Raw genomic sequence first — 23,489 nt, forward strand, 5'->3', positions numbered from 1 at the left:
TCCTTCCTCCATTCCAGTTTTTGATATTTCAGTATTTAAATCTTTGCAGTATTTAAATCTTTCAGAAGCTCCCTGCTTTGACAGAAACTTCACAGGAAAGAAAAAAAAAATGAGAGCAAAGCCGGAAGAGGAGCTCAGCCACTGAGCTTCTCCGAGATGGCACACACAGGGTGTTAACCTCATTTGGATCCAACTTCAAACACGCTGAGTGAAAAATAACACATTTACTACAGGAGAAAGGAAGATTCTGGAACATGCCATAGATATTAGAGCTTAAGAAATTATCAAGAATTGTAGGGCTGGCGTGATAGTATAGTGGGTAGGTGTTTGTTCTGCATGTGGCTGACCCAGGTTTGGTTCCCGTCAACCCATTTGGTCCCCCAAGCGGTGTCAGGAGTCATTCCTGAGTGCAGAACCAGGAGTAAGTCCTGAGCATTGCTGGGTGTGGCCCCAAAACAAAACAAAACAAAACAACAACAAACACACACAGAGAGAAAAGAAGAAAAGAAAAACAAAAGTAAAAAAAAGTGTCATAAATTGTTCTAGGTGTCACAAAGGCATTATACTTATGTTTTAGAAAGAGTCTCACATAGAGAAATACTTTCAGATAAAATAATACGGTTCAGAAGGCAGTTCCCAAGAGGTGAACTTTCTAGAAGGAATAAATTTAGCCATAAATTGACACTTGATTAGATACTGAATGATGGGTACATGGGCATGGGGCAATTATATTATTAGGTCTATTCTTGCATGCGTTCTATAGTTTCCATAATAAAAGTGTAGGGGAAAAAAAGACTTACGGGGGGTTGATCCTAATGAGCACATTTGAGGAGGTGTTGGGAAGGGCTGCTTGTCACAATTGCATAATCATTGGGGGTAAATATGGAAATTCATCAATCAGAAAGGCTAGAGTGAGGAGTTGGCTGGCAGTGGGCCCAGCTCCGTGGCACGCTCATCTAGCCTCCAGGCCAATTTGCCCTCTATAAATAACCGTCTATATGAATGCTTTACTATTTTAACACACACTTGCCACAGCTGCCGAGCATGTTTGTTTACGTAGCTAGGAGCCCTTCTGTAAACATCACTATCTCAAAATTGCCCATGCGCCAGGAACATAAAGGGCCCCCTTTAAAAATATATTTGGGAGATGAGACACGGCCAGTTCCCAGATGTCTGGGTGGCGGGTGTCAGAATGGTTCGGGGTTTGATTCATTTTCCAAAATAGAATTGTGTGACTGGAAGGTTCTGGGAGGTCACTGTGCCCGACCCTCTCTCCCTGTGGCCCAAAGTAGCCCGCCTGAAGGTCTCTTCAGAGGTGCACGTCTGTCTTCACTGAGGTCTTGGAACTCTTCAAGTAAACGACTGGCACCGGGGATGAGGGCTTCAAAGATGGATAAAACCTGCTCTCTGCTTCCAAGGGGTGTCCCTTGTCTTCTAGGGAAGCTCTTGCTTTGATGAAGATCAGGCTGCAGGCTAGCTTGCATTGGGGTGCAATGTGGCAGGAAGCACCAGCTAGTGGGGCCATGGGAGAGAGCCAGAGGACTGAGGCACCCCAGGAGAGCTCAAACCTGGAGGTCACTGAATTCCCAGGACCTGCAGGACGGGAAGAGGGTTCTGCATCCAGGCCCTGGCATGGGGCTCAGTCTTGAGAGACATGGAGATAAAAGGACATGGCAATTGAAAGTCAAGATTTTTTTTGAGGGGGGCACACCTGGTGATGCTCAGGGGTTACTCCTGGCTCTACACTCAGGAATCACTCCCGGTGGTGCTTGGGGCACCATATGGGATACCGGGGATCAAACCCAGGACAACCGTGTGCGAGGCAAATGCTTTACCCATTGCACTATTGCTCTGGCCCCTAAAGTTAAGATTTTAATTTATCTTGATATTTTTAGGGGGCTCCCCAGAGGCAGGAACCCCACCAGCAACTCTCAGCCAACTGGGCCAGAACTTCAATGCAAAGGCCCAAGAGTATGATACTGTTTGGACTCTGTAGAGCTGGGGATTACCCAGGACACCCGGCAGTGCTGGGGGTCCCAGAGTCACATCTGGCGATGCTCGGGGGACCCTGTGGTTTCAGGAATCAAACCCAGAGCGGGCACATGCTAGGTATGTGCCTCACGGCGACTCTCTCCTGGCCCGTAAGTGAGACATTTCTGAAAGAAGTAATGTGGAGAGGGGGAAGTTGCTTCAAGTCAGCATGCTGTTGTGATTTCCCCTCTTTGATGACCCCTGATTCCCCTGCAATAATTAGACCCCTGTGGTTCTGTTTTCCTTGGGGGGCACATCTGCTCCTCACCCTCCCCATCTTTGACTCACTGATATATATTGATGCACAACCCTACCCACGGGGCCACCTCTTTGAAGCCCACAAATCTCAGTTGCGTTTTCTTTTTTCCTCCATGAACTCAAAGCCTCCTGCTAAAGCTTAGCGTTCGCTTGTGTGAGAGGCACAGAACTGCACAAATTCTAGCAGGAAGAAGAGATCGGCAGCTTACAGACAGACTCGGAATTTTCTAGATAGCCCCTCCACTTTCCAGAAAACACAAAACTATGTGTTTTTTTTTTTTAATGAAAATGGGTAATGGTTTTCTTTTTCCTCCCAGGAATAGGCTAAGTCCCTGTTAGCTGGTAGCTCCCCAGTTGTCTCTAGCAAAGCAGTTGAAAGGCCTCTGAACACTAGAAGGTAAGTCTCACTGTTAATTACCAAGTGAGTGACATTCCCCCTTTGGAAAGACTCTCTCCTTACCAGCTGTCATCGGAAAGACAGGGTCTGTCCCAGGGAGCATCTCCCTGCTCAGGAACATCACAGAGATAATCTGCTTATTCTGGCTTCATTTCTTTGGTTTGGGAGAACAGGAAGCTCAGCTCCTACCTTTGAAAGCTCAGACCAACACCAATAACCAGAGGGGTTAATTCCAGAGGTTTCTGTTTGCTGTGCCGAGCTTCTTGAGTCCAGAGATACAACCTGACAATAAGGCTTCTCCTCCATCCTCCCTCATGCCCTATCCAGAGGGAGAAATCGCATATTAACACTGCAGCTGCCAAGGCCACGCAGCCCGGCCGCCACTAGGGGGATCCCGGTCCTCGTGCTCAGGCCAGGAGGGTGAGGATTCTGGTCTGCAGAGTGACAGCTTGGAGGATTTCCTCCCTCCTGGGACTGCCCCGGCCCCCCATTATTGCCTCACGAGTCCACGCCAAGGTCAGGTTCACGGTGTTCAAGTTATCTGCACGTCACTTATTTAGATTTCACGATAATTATCTTGGGATTAAGCCCAAACTTCTTGAACTCAATGCAAAGGTGCATACTCATGTGATAGCGCTTCAGGCAAAGCATTTACGGTTTCTTTCTTTCTTTCTTTCTTTCTTTCTTTCTTTCTTTCTTTCTTTCCTTCCTTCCTTCCTTCCTTCCTTTTTTCCTTCCTTCCTTCCTTTCTTTCTTTCTTTCTTTCTTTCTTTCTTTCTTTCTTTCTTTCTATCTTCTTTTTGGGTCACACCCTTACTCCTGGCTTTGCACTCAGGAATTACTCCTGGTGGTGCTCAGGGGACCATATGGGATGCTGGGAATCGAACCTGGGTCAGCCGCGTGCAAGGCGGCTACCCTATCCACTCTGCTATCACCCCACCCCCTTGTCTCACATTTTCATTGTGAAAATCAGTTGCAGTTTTCACTCTTTGCCCCCACCCCTAGGCACTCGCCTCTTAAGGACAGGCAGGCAGCGACACAGAACCAAGGGCTTTTATTTGCATGGATAACTGGACTCAGCTTGCTTTTGTGGTTGCTGTTTTGTTCTGTTTTGGGACCATAGCCAGTGGTGCTCAGGGCTTACTCCTGGCTCTGCACTCAGAGGTCACTCCTGGTGGGGCCTGGGGAACCATAGAGGGTGCCGGCGAAGAAACCGGGTTAGCCACATTCAAGTGTCTTGCCTGTTGGTTTATCTCCCCAGCTCCGAGAACTTGGCTTAGTTTTTAGGCTGGCAGACTCTGTCTGAGGTTAGCCCAGAGCAGGGATGATGCATTTTCAAACTGAGCCAAACAGTGATGTGAAGTCTAACCTGCACAGAAGGGCAGATTGTAGAACTCAAAGGGAGCCCCCCGGCTAAAGCCGGTAACTCAGAAGAACAGGAGAGAGAGAAGCATGCATTAGGGTTCTAGGTTATAGTTTTCCTGTGAGGTAGCTGATGTTAGAGTTGATTGCTGGGTTTTGTGGATTGCGACGGACACAAGTGGGCAGAACCATTATACTACCTGTGGTACGGTAGTATAATGAGCGTGAATCCAGAAAAGCACGGAGCCTCTCCCATAAAGCAAGCCAAAGATTAGTCATGACCAGCAGACAGCTCAACAGGGTGATGAGAAATGAGACATTCTTGTTTTTCTTTTCTATTAGTTGTTGTTAACGGGCCTGTTGATTTAAGTCTACCAGGGGGTTCAGTCATAGAGCATGGAGAAGGACACCAGGCATGAATGGACATAAAAGAAGATGTGAAAGAACAACCAATGCTATGATCTTATAAACGGCTCCCCAAGAAGAAATGAAATTGTGCTTTTATTAAAGCAATCTGTCAGGCGTCCTTAGAAAGCACTTCTTCCTCTGGCTTAGCGATGAATAACATCAAGCATTTAAATTAAGGAATGTTTTAAAGCCGTGAAAAAAAATTTCTTTAGAGACATATCAACTTTGAAATTAAGTGAATATTTGGAAATCTAAGATCTATTAATCAGCTTTTCAAACACTGAGTATTCATTTATCTTCCAAAGGGCTTTTAAAAAGTTAAATGGTTAGACTTCTTGGTGGTCTAAGTAGGCTGGAGGTAATACGGGCACTGAATCCCAATAAAGCACTGGACAGTGTGAAAGTGAGTGAGATTCAGCTTTCAATCTTACACTGTAACTAAGAACATGAGGTCTTCCTGACCCTGCGCCAGGCTCTCTTTACCGGGGCACCTCGGAGTGGGGTGAGTTGAGTCTTCCTCCCTGCCCCAAGCAGAACCCCGGCAGCCAAAAACCTCCAGAAACCAACCACTGCCATGCTCAAGGCCACTCTCCACACGCACGGACAACTTCATCCAAGAGGGGATGAGGCTCATTCAAGATGGGATGAACCTCACTGTGGAGAGCGGACCGGCAGAAAAACCCAGGTACACTGGAACCCGTGACTGAGATCTCCAAGTTTACTCGGATCTGGACTAGGCCTCCTCCTCCCAGTAGTTTTCCAGTAGTTTTGCAGTCACACCCACAATCTGCCCCAGGCACCATGTAATTGCATCAACGGCCAAGACCCAGAGACTATAAACTAAAGCTCCTGGAAGAGAGTGATGCAGAATTTCATTGACCTCTTATACTCTACCTCACTTACTTATCAAAAGTAGCACACATTTGTTTGATTTTTTAAATATACTTGCTTGTATTCTCTTATATTCGGGCTTAAATGGCTCAGAATGAAATACAACAACCCTCACACACTTACCTCTTATTGTGGTGGGAAGGTGTTCGGTGGTGAGACTGGTGTTTGAATGTTATCTGTAATGAACTATTGTGAATTACTTTTATGAAAATAAAAATTAAAAATAAAAAAATAGAACATGGGGTCTAGATAAAAATATGCAACGATTGATAGCACTGGGAGCTGGGGACGGAGTGCGCCTTACCTGTGGCTTCCACCATTCCCTCGAGGATGACCACGATTTCCAGTTCCTCTTTGGGCAGCTGGGCCTTGGAGATCTCCCAGAAAGGGCTCTGCTGGTTAATTTCATGGCTGATGATGAGCGGCGACACCAGAAACAGCCGGTCATCTCCGGTGTAATAACCCACGTTGATGTCTGTCTGGTTCAAAGGGATGAACTCCCCCTCCGAGGTCTGTTTGGATTTGATCAGTTTGGCCCTGATGGAGGCCTCCACGATGTGGGAATTCCTGAGGTCGCCGACGCGGAACATCAGGCACAGCTTCCCATCCCGCATGGAGATCACCGCGTGGGTGGAAAAGACCAGGGTCTCTGCCCTCTTCTTGGGTTGCGATATTTTCACAAACATGCACCCCACCATGAACGCATTGACGATGGAGCCCAGCACGGACTGGATCAAGAGGAGGATAATTCCCTCGGGGCACTTGTCCGTGATGACGCGGTAGCCATAGCCAATGGTGGTTTCTGTCTCTATGGAGAATAAAAAAGCAGAGACGAACCCGTTGAGGTTGGTGACACAGGGAGTCCACGAGGGGTCCTCTATGTGGTCCATATCTCCTCGGATATAAGCGATTAGCCACCAGATCATCCCGAAGAAGAGCCAGGTCACTGTGTAAACCATGACGAAAATCAGCAGGTTGAATCTCCACTTGAGGTCCACTAAGGTGGTGAAGATGTCGGTCAGGTAGCGGTAGGTCTCCCTCACGTTGCCGTGGTGGACGTTGCACTTGCCGTCCTTGCGCACGTACCTCTGGATTTTCCTCTTGGTCCGGTCTCGGCTGATGTGTCTGGGCAGGTCGTCCCTGGCTTGCTTAGGCAACTTTGGCTGATGAATGGCCACGGGGCTCTCGACATCCTGGTCCATGGAGTCGCCCTCTAGGACGTTAGCTGGTGGTTTGGAGGGAAAAAAAAGAGAAGTGCAATGAAACATGGGCTGTCCAAGGATCATGGAAAATACAGGGGAGAGTGGGGTATGCTGGAGTACAACCAAATACCCCCTGGGTAGCAATGATCAAAGCAGAGGCAGCCCATCTTGTTTGGCACCACCTGGACAGGCTTCTAGTTGCATGGACTCCTGTGCTCTGCACCCCAGTTTCTGTAAGCATGTTGCCATTAAGATGGCACTCACATCTACCCAAGGGCTTCCCTGCCAACAAACCCTGTGAGTCAGCAGTTGGCAATGTAGGTTAGGAAGTCTCCACGCTCTCCCTGAGATGGGAGCGGCAATGCGCTCTGCATAGAGAAGGCATCTATGCATGTCTCAGGGAAGGAAACTCTGCCTACTGTTGCTGTGAAGGTAAATTGGTGCCGAATTCATGGGGCAGAGTCTGGAGATTTCCCAAAAATTAAAGAAGAAAGGGCAGGGTAGATGACTTTGCTGGGTTCCATCCCCAGCACTGCGTGGTCCTCTGAGCACTGTTGGAAGTGGAATCAACCCCCAAAATGAAGACTAGAAATGCCATACAATCCAGTCATTCCATTTCTAGGTATTTGTCAAAAAATGTTGAAAACACTAATTGGAAAAAATATGCAACCCAATATATATTACAGCCTGATTCATGACCATTAGAGTATGAAAGGAAGAAGGGGGGAGGAGGAAGAGGAAGATAAAGAGAAGGGAGAAGGAAGAGGAAGAAGAAGAAGAAGAAGAAGAAGAAGAAGAAGAAGAAGAAGAAGAAGGAGGAGGAGGAGGAGGAGGAGGAGGAAGAGGAGGAGGAGGAGGAGGAAGAGGAGGAGGAGGAGGAGAAGAGGAGGAAGAAGAAGAAGAAGAAGAAGAAGAAGAAGAAGAAGAAGAAGAAGAAGAAGAAGAAGAAGAAGAAGAAGAAGAAGAAAAAGGAGGACGAGGAGAAAGAGGAAGAGGAGGAAGAGGAGGAGGAAGAGGAGGAGAAGAAGGAGGAAAAGGAAGGAGGAGGAGGAGGAGGAAGAGGAGGAGAAGAAGGAGGAAAAGGAAGGAGGAGGAGGAGGAGGAGGAGGAGGAGGAGGAGGAGGAGACGACAAGAAAGAAAACAAGAACACAAAGACGACTTGGATCCAGACAGCAACTGTGGACTTTTGGATGTACTCCCTGCTGTCGACTGGGTCATGTCCCACCCCCACTCCCCTAGCCCCTGGGTCGAAGCCCTTCCCCCTGGACTGTATTTTGAGAGTAGCCTAGATGGGGTGCTTAAAGGTGAGGTGAGGTAAGGAATGTGAGGTGAAGCCGTGAGGAGAGCTGGTGAACTGCGGGTGAGGGAAAGACACTGTCTCACCCCTACAGAGGAGGGGCCAAGCGAGAGCACGGAGCTGGGGCCAGGAAGAAAGATTTCCCTGGGAACAGCCCTGCTGGTGCTTGCCTTTCCAGCCCTGAGAACGACAGTGGGGGCTGACACCCGGAAGGAGAGAATCACCTCCCTGTTGTACGGTACCCGAGTGGGCTAAAACACTCCCAAATGCTTTGAGGCATTTTCTTATTTACAATATGATGATTATGGCCCAAGTTATAGGATCCAATTAAACCATGTGCCTGATGCCAGGAAAGAACAGACTGGTCATAAATATCCCCTCCCTGTACATTATTTTCCCTTTCACTCCCTATACTTAGGAGCAAGATTCTTAGCAAGCTCTTTACACAGTCAGTTAAATTTGAGAGGTTAAAAGATATTTTGGGGGACTGGGAGTTGGTGCCAATGGTAGAGCTTCTGTCTTGCTAATGTGAGGCTGTGAGTTTGATCCCGACCACGACCTGGCCTCTGGCCACTAACAGCAGGTGTGGATCTAGTGGCCCCTGATAACCACAGGGCGGTATGTGTGTGGGGTGTGATATCTGTGGGAATAATTCCCATGTTTGTTGGTTCGTAGACACATCTGGTCATTGATGGGTGACTGATTCAATGCCAAGGTTAAGAAACCGTGGTAAATGTTCTTCTATGTAAGTGCTTCTCACTGGTTTTGTCTCTCTCAACATTTCATACCTGCAGATTGGGCCCTGGTGATTTTATGCTTCTCTAATGATCAAATAGCAATGGTAACTAGTTAGTGGTGCATCAAGAAAGGTTTAAAAATCTAAGAACCAAAGGAGAGCTGGAATTAGTTCTTCTTTGAACATACATAAAACATCCTTTGGAACTTCTTGTTTAGTTATTTTGAAGCTGTCAAATGTTTGTAAAGTCATTTCTCTCTCCACCCCCCATCCCCACCCCCAGGGTTTTCATTCTGGGTCCTTTGACTCTGAGGAGAGCTACCTTTCCCACTTCGTTCAGGGAGCACAGCAGAGCAGTAAGTAAGTACAGGGCTGGGACGTTGGTGGTACTTCAGGATGTCTGGATTAACTTTGCTCATGGTTGGTTCGTTTCCTTGAAATTCAGCCCCAGAGATCTGGTTTACATTTCAGCACAGGGAAGGAATGGCGTCCAGGAGGCCCGTGTCTTGCAGACCTGAACTTGGAGGTCACTGCCCAGAACAGGTATAGCCATTCACTGTGAGAGTGGCTTTGTTTCTGTTTTTTTTTTTTCCCCCTTGGAACAGAGAGTAGGACAACAGTCCATGAAAAATAAAAAAAATATTGTAACTCTACAACTGCACCTCATGGTGTTTCACTAATAAAAATGTAAAAAATAAAAAAGTAAAAAAATAAATATTTTTTTAGGCCCTCCCGTTGTTTGTCGATTTGCTTGAGCGGGCCCAGTAACGTCTCCATTGGAGACTTTGTTGTTACTGTGTTTGGCATATCGAATACGTCACGGGGAGCTTGCCAGGCTCTGCCGATCGGGCGAGATACTCTCGGTAGCTTGCCAGGCTCTCCGAGAGGGGCGGAGGAATCGAACTCCGGTGTGCCATGTTGGTTGCGTGCAAGGCAAACGCCCTACTGCTGTGCTATCGCTCTAGCCCAAAATAAATATATAAACAAACAAAAAAAAGCACCTGTGCCTGTGGCAGTGTGGAGGGTGGTAGAGTGTGTGGATGGCCAAGACGGTGTCCCTGCTCCCTGCCAGCAGCCCCCTACAAGGAGGGGTGCTTTTGGCCCAGAACAGGCACATCGGAGCTCCACTGCTAATTTTGTCCTGAGTGGGAGTCTCCAAATATGCCAGTGTGGGATGAGCTCTGGTCTCTGCTCTGCAGAGTGGGTTGTGGGAACCATGGGCATTTGCCTGCCTCTGCCTCCCAGACTGCCAAAGCAATTGGTCTTCCCCAAGAACTGCTGGTCAGTGATGCTTCCTACCCACGACAGATCTCCCTGAGATGCTCAGAACAGAAGCCAGAGTGATAGACCAAGCAGAAAAGGTGCTTGCCTTGCACACATGGCTGACCCAGGCTTGATCCTCGGCACCCCCATAGGGTTCCTTTATATCACAATCATAGAATCGTGTTGAAATGGGGAAACGTCTCATTGCACTCATCTGCTCTTATCCTGACACCTTGTCTCATGCCAGGCGGGTTCCTCCTCTCCCTTAGAGGCCCCAGACCCCTCTCTTACTCCTCAACCCAGGTTGTAGACGCTCATGGGCACCACTGACTTCAGACTCTACTCCCTTCTGTGGATTTTTCATACAGACAGACCTAAGTGGTGTGGTTCTTTTCTCTTAACTAACTAATTAAATGTGAATCTGGTTGCTTGAACAAGCTGAGAAAAACCCAAAGGGATAGAGCGTATAAGGTGTGCTGGGGACCAAATGGCGACATGTTGATGAGACAGTGACATTCCCAGAATGAGAGATAACCGTGCCTCACCCCTGCCACCACCTCCCTTTCCACCCCTGTCCTCCCCCATGAGAAAGACAGGACTCATGGTCCATCCGGCTCTAGCCAGTCACCAGGCTACATTCCCTGCATCCTCACATCCATCCCCTACAGATAACAGAAGGGCAGACCAAGCACACGGGTCCCAAAGGTCTCTGTTCCCTTTTCCCTCCCAAGGCAACTAAAAATCCTACTTAGTCTCTCCCAGGGCGTGGCTCTACCCTGGCCTCACCAGAGGTCCATAGGGTCTGCTCAGGAGCGTACCCCAATAAACTTCCCCTTTTTCTTCACTTTACCCGTCTCTGTTCCTCTATTTGTGCCAGGTGAAGTTTCAGACCTATCTATTGGAGGGGAGCTAGAATATTTTATTTTATTTTGTTATGATTGAGGTGGCAAGGTTTACTATACTGCTAAGATTCATGTTTTTGATATTATAAGACTATAATACTACCAGCGCTGCCTCTGCCCCACCGTCTTTATGTGCACTCCCACCTGCAGGAGAATTTCTTCTCTTCCCCAATACTTCTTTAAGACACCACAGAGGACAGTTACCCCTTCCACCCCCCACTGCCACTGTTTTTCTTTTAAGAGGGAATTGGGTCAGACCCGGTGGTGATCAGGGTTTCCTCCTGGCCTTATGTTCAGGGATCACTCCTGGAGGGGCTCAGGGGAACATATGGGATGCTGGGAATTGAACCATGTTTGCCACACACCAGGGAGAAGGGCCTTCCCTGTTTTGGCTCCTTCTCACTCCCATTGAAATGCATTTTCCTCCTTTTCTGGGTGCACTTTTTCAATCTCCAGCATCTGTTCTTAGTCAGAAGGGCCAGCTGAGGGGCTGAAAGAGGAGCAGAGTTCCTTCCCTGGGAAGCCTGGGGTGCCTAGACTTGAACCCATATTCTTTTTTTTTTTTGGCTCAGAATCTCATTTGCACTGGGGGTAAGTCTGGGTGCCACTGAGTAGACTGTGAATGCAGTGTGAGTGCGGTTTGAGTGCAGTGTGATGGAGTGAGTGCAGTGTGCAGATGTGAGTGTAGTGTGATGAAGTAAGTGGAGTGTGAGTGCAGTGTGATGGAGTGAGTGGAGTGTGAGTGCAGTGTGATGAGTGGGTGGAGCATAACTGCAGTGTGATGGAGTGAGTGGAGTGTGAGTGCAGTGTAAGTGCAATGTGAATGCAGTGAATGCAGTGTGATGGAGTGAGTGGGTGGAATGTGGATTGTGAGTGCAGTGTGATGGAGTGGGTGGAGTGTGAGTGGAGTGTGAGTTGAGTGTGAGTGCAGTGTGTTTAGTGTGAGTGCAGTGTGAGTGCTGCGTGAGTGCAGTACTAGTGCAGCGAGTGGAGAATGCTTTTTGGGGGAGGCTGCCACTCGGGATGAGTCCTCTGTTCAGGGTTTTGGATCCCTGACTGGTTGGTAGCAGACTTACTACCACCTTGGCATCATGTTTGATTCCTAAAGCATTTTCTTATCAAACTTCTGAACCATGCGTCCTCCCTAATATTATGGGCAGTGACCCTGGCACCTGGACAGGCAGATGAGTGAGCTGTCAGGGGAAAACAGTGTGGGGAGCAGAGAGAGAAGAAGGAGCCTTAGGTTGGTGCCTGCAAAGAATGAGCCGTGCCTCCTTGTGGGTGCTGGCAGGGAGCCAGGGAGAGGCAGGTGCCACTTCAGTGCCTCTGAAAAACAAACAAACACGGACGCAAGCAGAAAACCCATCAACGGGAGTGTGGCTGTGTGTCCCGCCTTCCCGCTAGCCTGCAGTGAAGGGGTGCATGTGTCCGTGGGGAGATGACGCAGTGGAGAGAACCCATAGGCTGGAGAGAAAGCCCAGTGGCTTACGAAGAGTGACAGTACCTGGACCAGGGGTCTGGAGGGCAGCCAGGGAGGGGGAGGAGGGGGCGGAAGAGAGGGTGTCTTGGGGCAGGGAGGGGGCCCTTTCTGGTCTGAGCAGGGCAGGCGCCCCAGCCTAGGGCTGGATGCAAATGTACGCAGGGGGAGGCAGCAGGGACTGTTACCAGCTGTCCCCAGCCGCTTTCTTTCTTGGAATCCCAGGTGTGACTGAGGGGGTGACTGCGATGCATTTGCATAGAGAGTTTTGAGCTGCTCAGTGGGGGAGCTGCAGCTGGCTGGGGAGCCCACTCCCTCCCCGCTCCACTCCCATCTCCGAGCCACCCACGCCACCAGCCACTACTGGCACCCCCAGGGGAGCTGGCACTGGTGACTGACTTGTGGTTGGTGCCACTGGGCAATGCGTTTCCCACAGGGCCAGCCTGCAGCGAGAGCAGAGCAGACCTTAGGGGTCTCGACTAGCGCTGCAGGTCTGGATTTTGGCACGGGTGGACCCGGATGTAGGCAGAAAAGCCAGCGCTGCCCTTCCGCCTCCCTTTCCCCTTCACACTCGCACCTCCTCTTCTCTCCCCTAGTCACTGTGTTTCTCCCTCGCTCTTGCTCTTCTGTCTTTCCCTCTCTCCTCTCTGCCTCTGTCCCCACTCTGGGATCTCCTCTCCTCCACGGTTCTAGGGAGGTGATCAAATCCCCTAAACGAAGCAAAGGTGCAGAAGGATTTCCCCGCTGACATCTACATGAAGGAATAAGGTCAGAGCCCCCCCCCCCAGCCCCCGCTGAGAGGTTCTGGTCTCTGAATCCCGGTCTTCTAGAGGGGATGTGAAGGGGTCACTTGTTCTGTGCAAGGGGGCACTTCCCCACAATCCTTGGGGTACCATACAGTGCTGGGGCTCAAAGCTGGCCTGTTCTTGGCCCGTTTGGCTGCTCTGTGGCCCCGAGCCTGCAGCTCAGATGGGTAGGGATATGGCCAAAGAGCTCACGCGGGTTGGCACACTCTGCAAAGGGCCACTCTTGCAAGTATTTACATATTTTAGCCTTTGCAGACAGCCTAGGGCTCTCTGGCATATTCTTTTTCTGCTTTAAAAAAATCTTCTCGCACGCAGCCTTTGAAAATGGCATCTGTGTTTCTCATGGACAAACACGGACAGGGGGCCAGGCTGGAGTGGCTCGAGTGTTAGTGGGGGGGTGGGGGAAAGAGAAGTGGTTCCGTGCTGAAGTCAGAAAACCACCCAAGGTCCAAGAGGAAGCAAAGGATTTGGGGCAAATAGGAAGCGGAACTCGTGTAATCTGGACACTTTCGACTTCAGAAAAAAAGGGGCAGGGGTCGTCTAGGGGCTGACCAGGGACAAAGCTCAGGTTTCAGCATCCGTGGACTCCCAGGTGAGCCCTCCGTGGGAAGGAAGTCAGTCATGAAGGGTGGAAATTTAGTGGTGATGAGGGGGGCACGGATGGGGTATGTGTGTGCTGGGCTCCTGATTCTGAGGGTGTCCGTGCACACAGGGGAAGTTGGGCCTGCAGTTCCCAGCAGGATCTGCAGAGGGAGAAGGGAAACTGGAAGCCGAAGACCCCCCAAGACCAATTTCAGAAAGCAGGAGGTGGAGAGGCCTGGGCAGAGATGAGAGCTGGGAAGGGAGGGAGGGGGCCACAGGGGATGGCACTGAAGCTTGTGGCCAACAGAGGGCGCCATGGTTTGCCCTCTGCTCTGGGGACCTGCTCTGGGCACCACCGGCTGTCCACCAGGAAGGAAAGTGGAGCTTCCTGTCTCATTCTTTACACTTGAATAAATTCCAGTGGGTTAGGGTTTAAATGCAAAACAAATAACTGAAAACCACTATTACTTCTCCCTCCTCTTCCTTCTCCTCCTCGTCTTCCTCTTTCTCCATTTCTTCCTTCTCCTCTTCCTCCTCCTCCTTTTTATTTTGGGTCACACCTGGTGGTGCTCAGGGTTTCCTCTTGGCTCAGTGCTCAGAGATCACTCCTGGAAGTCTTGTGGAAACCATATGGGGTGCCGGGGATTGAAGTTGGGTCAACTGCATGCAAGGCAAGTGCTTTATCTGCTGTGCTATCTTTCCAGACCCTGAAATCCACAATTTATAAGAAGTCTTTTTTTTTCTGTTTTTAAGCTAAGTTTATTTGAATAATCTCTACTGTCTTTTTTTTTTTCTTTTTGGATCACACCCAGTGATGCTCAGGGGTTACTTTCCTGGCTCTGCACTCAGGAATTACTCCTGGTGGTGTTCGAGGGGCCCAATATGGGATGTCGGGAATCGAACCCGGGTCTTCCACGTGCAAGGCAAACGCCCTACCTGCTATGCTATACTACTGCTCCAGCCCCCTATTTAAAAGAAGTTCTAAAAGTCTTTTTTTTTTTTTAACTTTTCTTGGAGTCTGGGCTGGAGCGATAGCACAGCGGTAGGGCATTTGCCTTCCACGCAGCCAACATGGCTGACCCGAGTTCGATTCCTCCGCCCCTCTCGGAGAGCCCGGCAACTACCGAGAATATCTCGCCTGCACGGCAGAGCCTGGCAAGCTCCCCATGACGTATTCGATATGCCAGACACAGTAACAACAAAGTCTCCAATGGAGACGTTACTGGGCCCGCTCGAGCAAATCGACGAACAACGGGAGGGCCTTTACTTTACTTACTTACTTTCTTGGAGTCTAAAAAAGTCTTTTAAAGATGTTAAGAATCCAGCTGATAAGGCCTGGAGAGGTAATACAGTGAGTGGGTAAGCTGCCTGCCTTGCACACAGCCAACTCGGGTTGAATCTGAGTCACATATGGTGGTCTGAGCATCTCCCCATAAATAATCCCTGAGCACAGAGCCAGGAGTAAACCCTGAGCACCATTAGGTCACCTGGTGTGACCCCCCAAAACAAAACAAATACATCAAAAAAAAAAAAGAATTCAGAAACCACTTTAAAGAACAGCTATTTTAGTTCTTAAAAACACCAAAAAAAAAAAAACAGGTAAGGAAATAGAGAGAGGGAGAGGGAGAGACAGAGGGAGAAAGAGAGAGAGAGTGAGGCAGGGAGAGAGTGAGAGGAGAGAGTGAGAGGAGAGAGAGAGGGAGAGGGAGAGGCAGAGAGAGGAGAGAGAGGGAGAGAAGGAGACAGAGATGGAGAGAGAGAAAAAGGGGGGTGGAGAAAGAGCAGGGGGCAACATGCTTGCCTTGCATGCAGCTGACTCTGATTCAGTTCAGTTCCTGTCACCATATTTGACCCTCCTGGCACAGAGCTGTGGGGAATAGTCCCCTAAACATCTCTGGGTGTGCCTGAAACACCCCACCCCGCCACCAAAGGAAAGGTAAGGAAGGTCTAGCTTCTAAATGAAAGACATTGGCCTGGGAAGTGAGTGGTCCCTGTCTTGCTTCAGGAGGGTTACAAATAGTGATGGGTCACAGATGCGGGTGGCCCAGAGTGGGGCAGTGTTAGACTTCCCCCATAAACGTGCAGTTATGATCTGCCTATACCATTCCTGCATGTGCTATCCCTGCTCCCATTGTATGATGAGACACATTTTCAGGACAGCCAGGCCCCCAGCAGTGAGAGGTATCTTTAGTTAAAATCAATAGTGTATTCTCGACCCACAGCCTTTATGCTAATCTTCTTGCAAAAGTTGGGGCCAGAGAGATAGTACAGCAAGTAGGGCGCTCGCCTTGCATGTGACCGACCTGGGTTCCATCCCCGAAACCCTGTGTGGTTCACTGAATTCAACCAAGAGTAATCTCTTGGTACAGAGTCAGGAGTTAGCCACAAGTGCCACTGAGTGTAGCCCAAATCCCAAACTGCTCCCCTCCCCCACCAAAAAAACCCCACCAAACCCAAAAAGAGTTCCTTTCCCACTGGAGACAGTGCAGGAGGTAAAGCACTTGCCTCACATGAGCTGCAGAAGTAACTGGGATGCTGGTTCAAAGCCCCAGCACCACATAGGGGTCTGGGTACTACCAGGGGTCACTCTTGAGCACTGTAGGATGTGGCCCTCCCAAGTGAAACAAAAGAACAATGTAAAAACCCCATACAAATCTAGAGTGTCAAATTTTGTACTCATGGTGGGGCCGGAGAGAAAAGCAGAGGAGTTGTCTTGCACGGGGCTAACGTCAATTCCATCCCCACGTTGCAAACCTTACAGTCCCCTGAGCACTGCCAGGAGCCATCCCTGAGCACCGAGCCAGGAGTGGTCCCTGAGCACCGAGCCAGGAGAACGCTAGCCTGGAGATGCGGCCACGGGCTCTGGTGGCCCTGCTCTCCCGCCTCCAGGCCGTGCGTTCGGTTCAGGCTGGCTCTCTCCCGGGTCCCCACTGTCTGGTCTATAAAATGAGGCTGTGGGGACCCACCGCACAGGGTTGCTGCGACAAGGACTGAATCACACAAGCGTGGCATCTGGTTCCTACCAGACACGCAACAAATGGAAGCAATTAGGAGCGAGTCTGGGTCGAGTGAGGAAGGTACACGACTTGGAGCTCGAAGCATCCCTATTTTTATAAGCTCAACATTGTCCTGGAAACGGTGGGAAGCTCAGAAGCAACCGCAGACGCAGATGGGCAGGCTGGAAACGGCGCAGACTGTTCCGAAGCGACGGCAAAGGTCCTGGCGGGGCAGAGAAAGCATCGGGATGCGTCGGCCAGACACTAGGAGGCAGGTGGGAGATGAGCAGAGCTCCAGGGTTCAGGGGGAGACTGCCGAGGCTCCCAGGATGCTGCAATGCAACCCGACCTCCTGGCAACGTTGAGCCACCTTCCGGCTGGGCAGTCACCTGTCTGGGACATGCATATTCCTGCCCTCTGCCACGGCAATGCAGTTTATGCGTGATGCATGGACACACGTGTGTGTGTGTGTGTGTGTGTGTGTGTATGTGTATGCACACAGATGTACAGTCCAAGTACTAGCAGTACTCAGAGGACCTTATGAGGCTCTGGGGATCAAACCAGGGTCAGTTTATTTATTTTTGCTTTTTGGGTCACACCTGGCGACGCACAGGGGTTACTCCTGGCTCTGCACTCAGGAATTACTCCTGGCGGTGCTCTGGGGACCATATGGGATGCTGGGAATCAAACCCGGGTGGGCCGCGTGCAAGGCAAACGCCCTATCCGCTGTGCCATCGCTCCAGCCCCAAACCAGGGTCAGTTTTGTAAAGCAAGCACCCCCAGCCGCTCTGCTCTCTCTCTGACATCACCCCCCCCCCCCCCCCGGAATATTTAACTCTCTGCTGCCATGAGGTTGTAAGACTTCCCCAAACTGGATCAAACGCTCCATTCTAGAAAGAAGTGGGGTGCAGGGCTTCTGTCTTGCAGGCAGGTGGTGGGCTTTGAGGGAGACAGCCTCTCATGTCTGAGCCCCGGCACCCCCAGCTCTCTGCTGTGGAAGGCAACGGGTTCTGGGGAACAGGGGCTGGGAAGTGGACACACGTGGCCGCTGGCAGTGAGCTACAGGGGAGCGGAGACTCTTGGGGGTCCCTCCCCAGCTGGCTCTCGCTTCCCTGCGGAGACGGGCCCAGGCAGACTCCCAGCACCCCCAGGTCTCCCCCACCGTGCTGGGGACTCACCCACGCACTGCCCCTCCCTCCCTGAGTCGGGAATGAGGTGACTCAGCCCCAGGCAGGGAGACGCGGCACCCAAACAGAGCTGTGCTGTGGGGACGCTGCTTTCCCTGGCTGCGAGACACCGGGAGGTGGAACGGCAGCGTCTGAAATAGACTCATGGGACCCGCCGTGGGGACACCCACTGAGGCACGGGGCCTCACCTGCCCTCGGTCTCCCTCCCCTGATGCCTTTCCCCTCCCGCTTGGTTCTGGGGGTTTGGAGATGCACTTGGAGTGCCAGAGGCTGCTCCCAGCATATCTCCCGAGTCCCCACCCAATGCTCAGCCCTCCAGTGCTCGGCACAGGCAATGAGGGGGACTGAGACCAGCATTTGGAGAGTGCTCAGCCCAGTCCCCAGCCCAGGGAACAAAGGGTAGGACTCAGGAAGCAAGTTGCTGGAGGTGCCTGCAACATGAAAGCAAAGTCCTAGCAGGGTTTGGTGGGGGGGCACAGCAGGAGAGACCCCCAGCTTTAGGAAGCTCCCACTGCTGCCCTTGGTGTAGGGCACGGTGATCCGTGCTCAGGACTCAGTGCCAGAAGGCGCCTGGTCTCCTTCCGGTTCCCACCGGCCTTTGAGCAGCTTAGCCCCGGGAGTTGTCTCGAAACAGAAGCTAAAGCATGTACCTCCAGCCCCTGACGTGCAGACCGAGAGATGCGTCTCTGCCCTCCAGAGCTTCCACGGGGACCAGCCAAGTGGAAGACATGGAGCTCAGCCCCAGAGATCCACTGCACAGTTTCTCCCACTGAGAAACCCAGGTTCTTTGGAAGTTGGGAGGCTGGCCTGAGGTCTGGATGGGATGGGGGTGGTCTGGAATTAGGAAAGATGTTTCAAAAGCTGCTTGGGTGTCTGGGATGATGCTCAAAGGGCAGGAGCACAGACTTGGCATGTGGGAGCCCCAAGCTCAGCTCTTAGCATCCAATGGCTCCCCGGGCACTGGCAGGAGTGACCCCTAAACACAAAGCCAGGAGTAGCCCCCAGCAAAGTATAGCTCCCAGCAACAGAAGATGAGGTGCCTCTTTCACGGGCAAGAGGTGTCCTTTTTGGGGGTGATGAGAATGGGAATTTATCCAACATTGTCAATGACCTTGCACTAATGAGGTCCATTTCAAAATGATGAGGTGTTTTTGTTGTTGTTTGGAGTCACACCCAGTGGTCCTAGGGGACTATCCCCATATGTCCCCTTATGTGCTTGGGGGACACAATGCTGAAAAATGGAATTGGTGACAGCCATGCGTAAAGCAATGCCTGCACCCCTGTACTATCTGGCCCTCAAAATGATGAGCTTTTCCATTATTATGCCAACGGTGCCTTCATTCATAGGTTGCTTTGGATGGTAAAAGCCATAAAAGAAAGATAGTCTAGCAGGTAGGGCACTTGCCCTGCATGCAGCAGACCTGGGTTTGACATCTGCACATCAGCCTTCAGCTCTACCAGGGGTGATCCCTGAGTGCAGAACCAAGTGGAAGTCTTGAACACACCACAAATACTAGAAGTCCAACCTCTCTGCAAAGTTATCACTACCCCCAACCCACATTTTCCCAACCTGGAAACTGAGGTTCTTCGGCATGGGCAGCCATGAGTAAATCAGAACATCTGCCCGGGGTCCCTGTCCACACAGGGAGGAGGGAGAGGGCGGGTGCGAGGCAGGTGCATGCCCCCCTCATCAGCTTGGGTACCCCTGTAGGATGCTCGGATACCTTTCACCCACACATCTGGTAGGTGATTAACAACCCTGGGCTGTGACAGATGACTGTGTCCTTGGCAGAGTCAGCTTTGCTGGTCTCTGTGCCGGGAGGTCCAACCACACAGAGTCTCCCCACTGCGGCTGACCCCAGACTCTGAGCTCTTCTTCTGAGATCCATTTCCACACACAAGCCTTTGGGGTACTAGGGTTTCCTCTCGGGCCTGCGTGGGCTTGTCCTGTGTTGGCGCTGGCTGATACCTCTGTGGGCTGGGAACTGCTGGGTGTCCTTAGAAAGCACAGTTTGTTCTTCCCCAGGGTTCGCTGATCACGGAAGGGCTGCGTCATGGGGTCCCTCTGGGAGATATTTGCCAGAGGAGAAAGTGTGATTAGGGTTCAGCAGTGGGGGGGGGGGGGTGGCGGTGGAAGCAGGTCGAGCTGGTTCCAGCCACTCACTCAGTGAACGAGCTGCAGTGAATGAATGAACTTGCAAGATGGCTTTCCATCAGGCACCAGGCTATTCGCATTTCTCTCCCTCCTGCTTCCTCAAGCCTGTGTCTCTTGCAGAATTAAATGCATTTGTAAAGGGAAGCTGAGAGACAAGGTGAGGGTTTCTCTGCAGTTTGTTTGCTTTCTTTTCAGGGCTAGTTCCTCCCCCCCCCCCCCCCCCCCGCCCCGCATCAGGCATCATCCTGCCGAAAGGAAGAAAGGAAGAAGCAGCTCTCCGAGCTATAATTTGTATCCTGCAACAGCGATCGGAGGCACCTCTGACCACAGTTTGCTTTCGCCTTGAGTCTTCTCCCCTACAAGGGTCAAAGGTGTGCAAAGGGGGATAGCAGGCTCACTTCTGACAGCCTAGGAGGGAGGTCTGTCTGGGTTTGGGGTCTGAGCAGGGGCTAAGGCTCCAGGTTGGGTCTCTGCCGGCCAAATCACACTCCTGGCACAGGGCAGTATCTCTCCAGAGTGGGCAAATCATGACACAAGACATGGGTGTAGCCGGAGGGGGCACCTGCAAGGAAGTCACGTGCAGCACGGGGTCTTGAGCTCACAGTTATATGGGGGTGAGGGGCTGCCCAGCATTGCTTAGGGAGCCTAGGGGCCACTTCTTGTGATGATACTTGGCCAATCTGTCAGGTGGCTAAAAGTTAGGGATGGAGGGTGAGGGGTTGCCATGGGGTACAGGCGTTTTAGCTCAGGTCCGATGCCTGCCTTGGCCAAATTACTCCCCGAAGCCTTAGTTCCGCCTTGTAAACTGAACCTCGACAGACTGAGATAAGGAATATGTGTTTCTGACAGAAGAAGGCTCAAGAGGGAGACAGGCAGTGCTCACTGCCAGGGGCGGGACTGCTTGGAGGATGCCCGGCGGGCAGGTGGCTTCTGAGTTTTCTAGCCCAGTGTGTTTAATGTGCTCTGTGGGTGACCCACCAGCCTGGAGCTCTTCCTGTCTATTCTCACTAGGGCAGCTGCACCGTCCTGGGGGCATCGGATGCCCCAGTTGACCTGCCTCTCTGGAGGCTGACCTATGGGGAAGGCAGAGATGACCAGTGGCCTCTGGCATCCATCTGTCACAATGATGTTTGGTTTCCTGCTCTTGCAAACTGGTCCTCTGAAAAGGACATTTTCTCCTGGCTTCAGGCTCCTCTCCCAGGCTCCCCCTGGCTGGCTGAATACGTCATTCAGCCTCCGATATAAAATCCCCTCCATTCTCCAGGGAAGGTTGATTTGATTTCCTTAAAGTCCCTTGATTGAATTCTCAACACGGGCAGCTACTCAGAGTAATGATGTCTGCTTCCTTGGATGGAAACAGAGGTGGCTGGGCTTCCGCACTCGCTCGGCTTTGCTTTGGCTGCGGAACTCCACACCAGCAATGCTGCATCCTTCTTTCCTTTTTTTTTTTTTTTTTTTTTTTTTTTGCTTTTTTGGGTCTGGAGCGATAGCACAGTGGTAGGGCGTTTGCCTTGCACGCAGCCAACATGGCCGACTCGAGTTCAATTCCTCCGTCCCTCTCAGAGAGCCCGGCAAGCTATATATTCAATATGCCAATCACAGTAACAATAAGTCTCACGATGGAGACGTTACTGGGCCCGCTCGAGCAAATTGATGAACAACGGGAGGACCATGACTGTGACCGTTTTTTGGGTCACACCTAGTGATGTTCAGGGGTTACTCCTGGCTCTGCACTCAGGAATTACTCCTAGCAGTGTTTGGGGGGACCATATGGGATGCCGGGGATTGACCTGGGGTCAGTCGCATGCAAGGCAAATGCCCTACCGCTGTGCTATTGCTCTGGCCCCCAATGGTGCATCCTTGAAGAGGCATTTCATTTGAGTTGCAGACTCTTGGCTGACACCAGACTTTCAGAGCTGGTGGGGGCCCTAAACTCATGTCTAAAATTCCTATTAATATTTCTTCCCCAGGTCCACAAAGAATATACTTTAAATCAATTCTCCCGTGGATGTGTGCTTGTTTGTAATGGAATGGCCTTGACTTGGATAGTGTGTCATGTGGCATGATGGATTATGTGTCTGTTCACCCTCCAAGCCAGTTCTTTCGAATAACTGCCAGATAAGCACCAAAAAACATTCTCTTTAGGCTGTGAGTTCCTTCTAGAAGGGGCTGAGGGGCTCATTTTACTGGAAAGAGTCCTGTGGTATCTCCCAGATATCACAGGATGCATTCTTGTCTCTTGGGATCTTGCAAATCTAGACTGACTAGACGGCCACTGCCCACATGTGACTACAGAACCCTTGAAATGGGCTTGGTCCAAATGGGTATATGTTGGAAATGCAAATTATGCAGGGGGAACAGGAGCACACCATGTGAACAACAATGATGTAAAAACATCTCCATATTTCTTTCATGTTGATGCATGTTGGAATCACAATCTCTGTACATATCCGGTTAAAGCAAAGACTATTTGTTATGTAAGCATTTATTTCCTTTTTACTTCTAAGAGTGGAAGTCTGACCGAGACAAGAAGGCACGAATCTCACCATACCGTTTTCGACACTGGAGAAGAATTGTTCCTCGGAACATGCGATAAAAGAGGTGTTGGAGGCGTCGGTGTCCTTGTCAACACAAACTTGGCCAAGAGCATTGATTCATTCGAATGCCTAACAACCCGAATCGGACGTTTACATTTGAATAGATGTGGCTCACTGCCTGCAGTTTCTATCTTCGTTGTCTATGCACCAACATCTCATTATGATGAAAGAGAAATCGAGAAGTTCTACATGGAGCTAGAGAAGTTCTATAAAGAAGACCACACCTTCTACAAGATCATTGTGGGTGATTTTAATGCCAAGATAGGACAGAGAAGATCAGCTGAAGAACTTCACATTGGGACCCATGGCCTAGAATGGAACGAACAGGGTGAGAGACTGTCAGAGTTCATCATGTCGACCAAGACCATCCATGGTAACTCACAGCTCCAGAAGGCAGAATCTAAACAATGGACATGGGAGTCTCCCGGTGGACGATTCCACAACGAAATAGACCACATCATATTCAATCGACGGTTTTGCCTGACTGATGTCGCTGTTGTCCCAAAATTTCGAACGGGATCGGACCACCGTCTCCTTCGTGCAAAATTCTACTTCCCAGAGCGGGGAGAAAGGGCTGCAAAGTTCAAAAAGAGAACTCCCAGAATGACCACCAACTGGGAACTCTTTGGTACTATTGCGGCAGCATGGGAAGATGCCATTGTTGACAACATTGACGAGGAATACGATCGACTGGTTCAGCACCTCCATGAATGTGCGAGGAACGCCAAGAGAGAGATAGCCACAAAAAGTCGCCTATCTTCGAAAACTCTTGAGCTAATTCGCCAGCGTGGTTTGGCACATGCCTCAGGCAACCGCAAGCTAACGTCCGAGCTTGCAAAGCAGTGCAGAGATGCGATCAAGGAAGACCTCAAAGAGAGAAGAGCAGAAGTACTGGTAGATGCGGCAGAAGCCGGGAAAAGTATTCGTAAGGCCCGCCTGTC

General features: G+C 50.7%; 1 protein-coding gene across 1 annotated transcript in view; it reads right to left on the minus strand.

The window, feature by feature from the left end:
* The window catches only part of KCNJ6 (potassium inwardly rectifying channel subfamily J member 6), a 207,780-nt gene that overhangs the window by 54,599 nt on the left and 129,692 nt on the right, over positions 1 to 23,489 (minus strand). Inside the window, exon 3 of the mRNA XM_056119541.1 lies at positions 5,652 to 6,572. Coding sequence (XP_055975516.1) covers positions 5,652 to 6,572 — 921 coding nt within the window. The remainder of the gene's footprint in view (positions 1 to 5,651; positions 6,573 to 23,489) is intronic.

The sequence above is a fragment of the Sorex fumeus genome, unplaced genomic scaffold (assembly GCF_029834395.1).
Source record: "Sorex fumeus unplaced genomic scaffold, SorFum_2.1 ptg000041l, whole genome shotgun sequence".
NCBI classification, from domain to species: Eukaryota; Metazoa; Chordata; class Mammalia; order Eulipotyphla; family Soricidae; genus Sorex; species Sorex fumeus.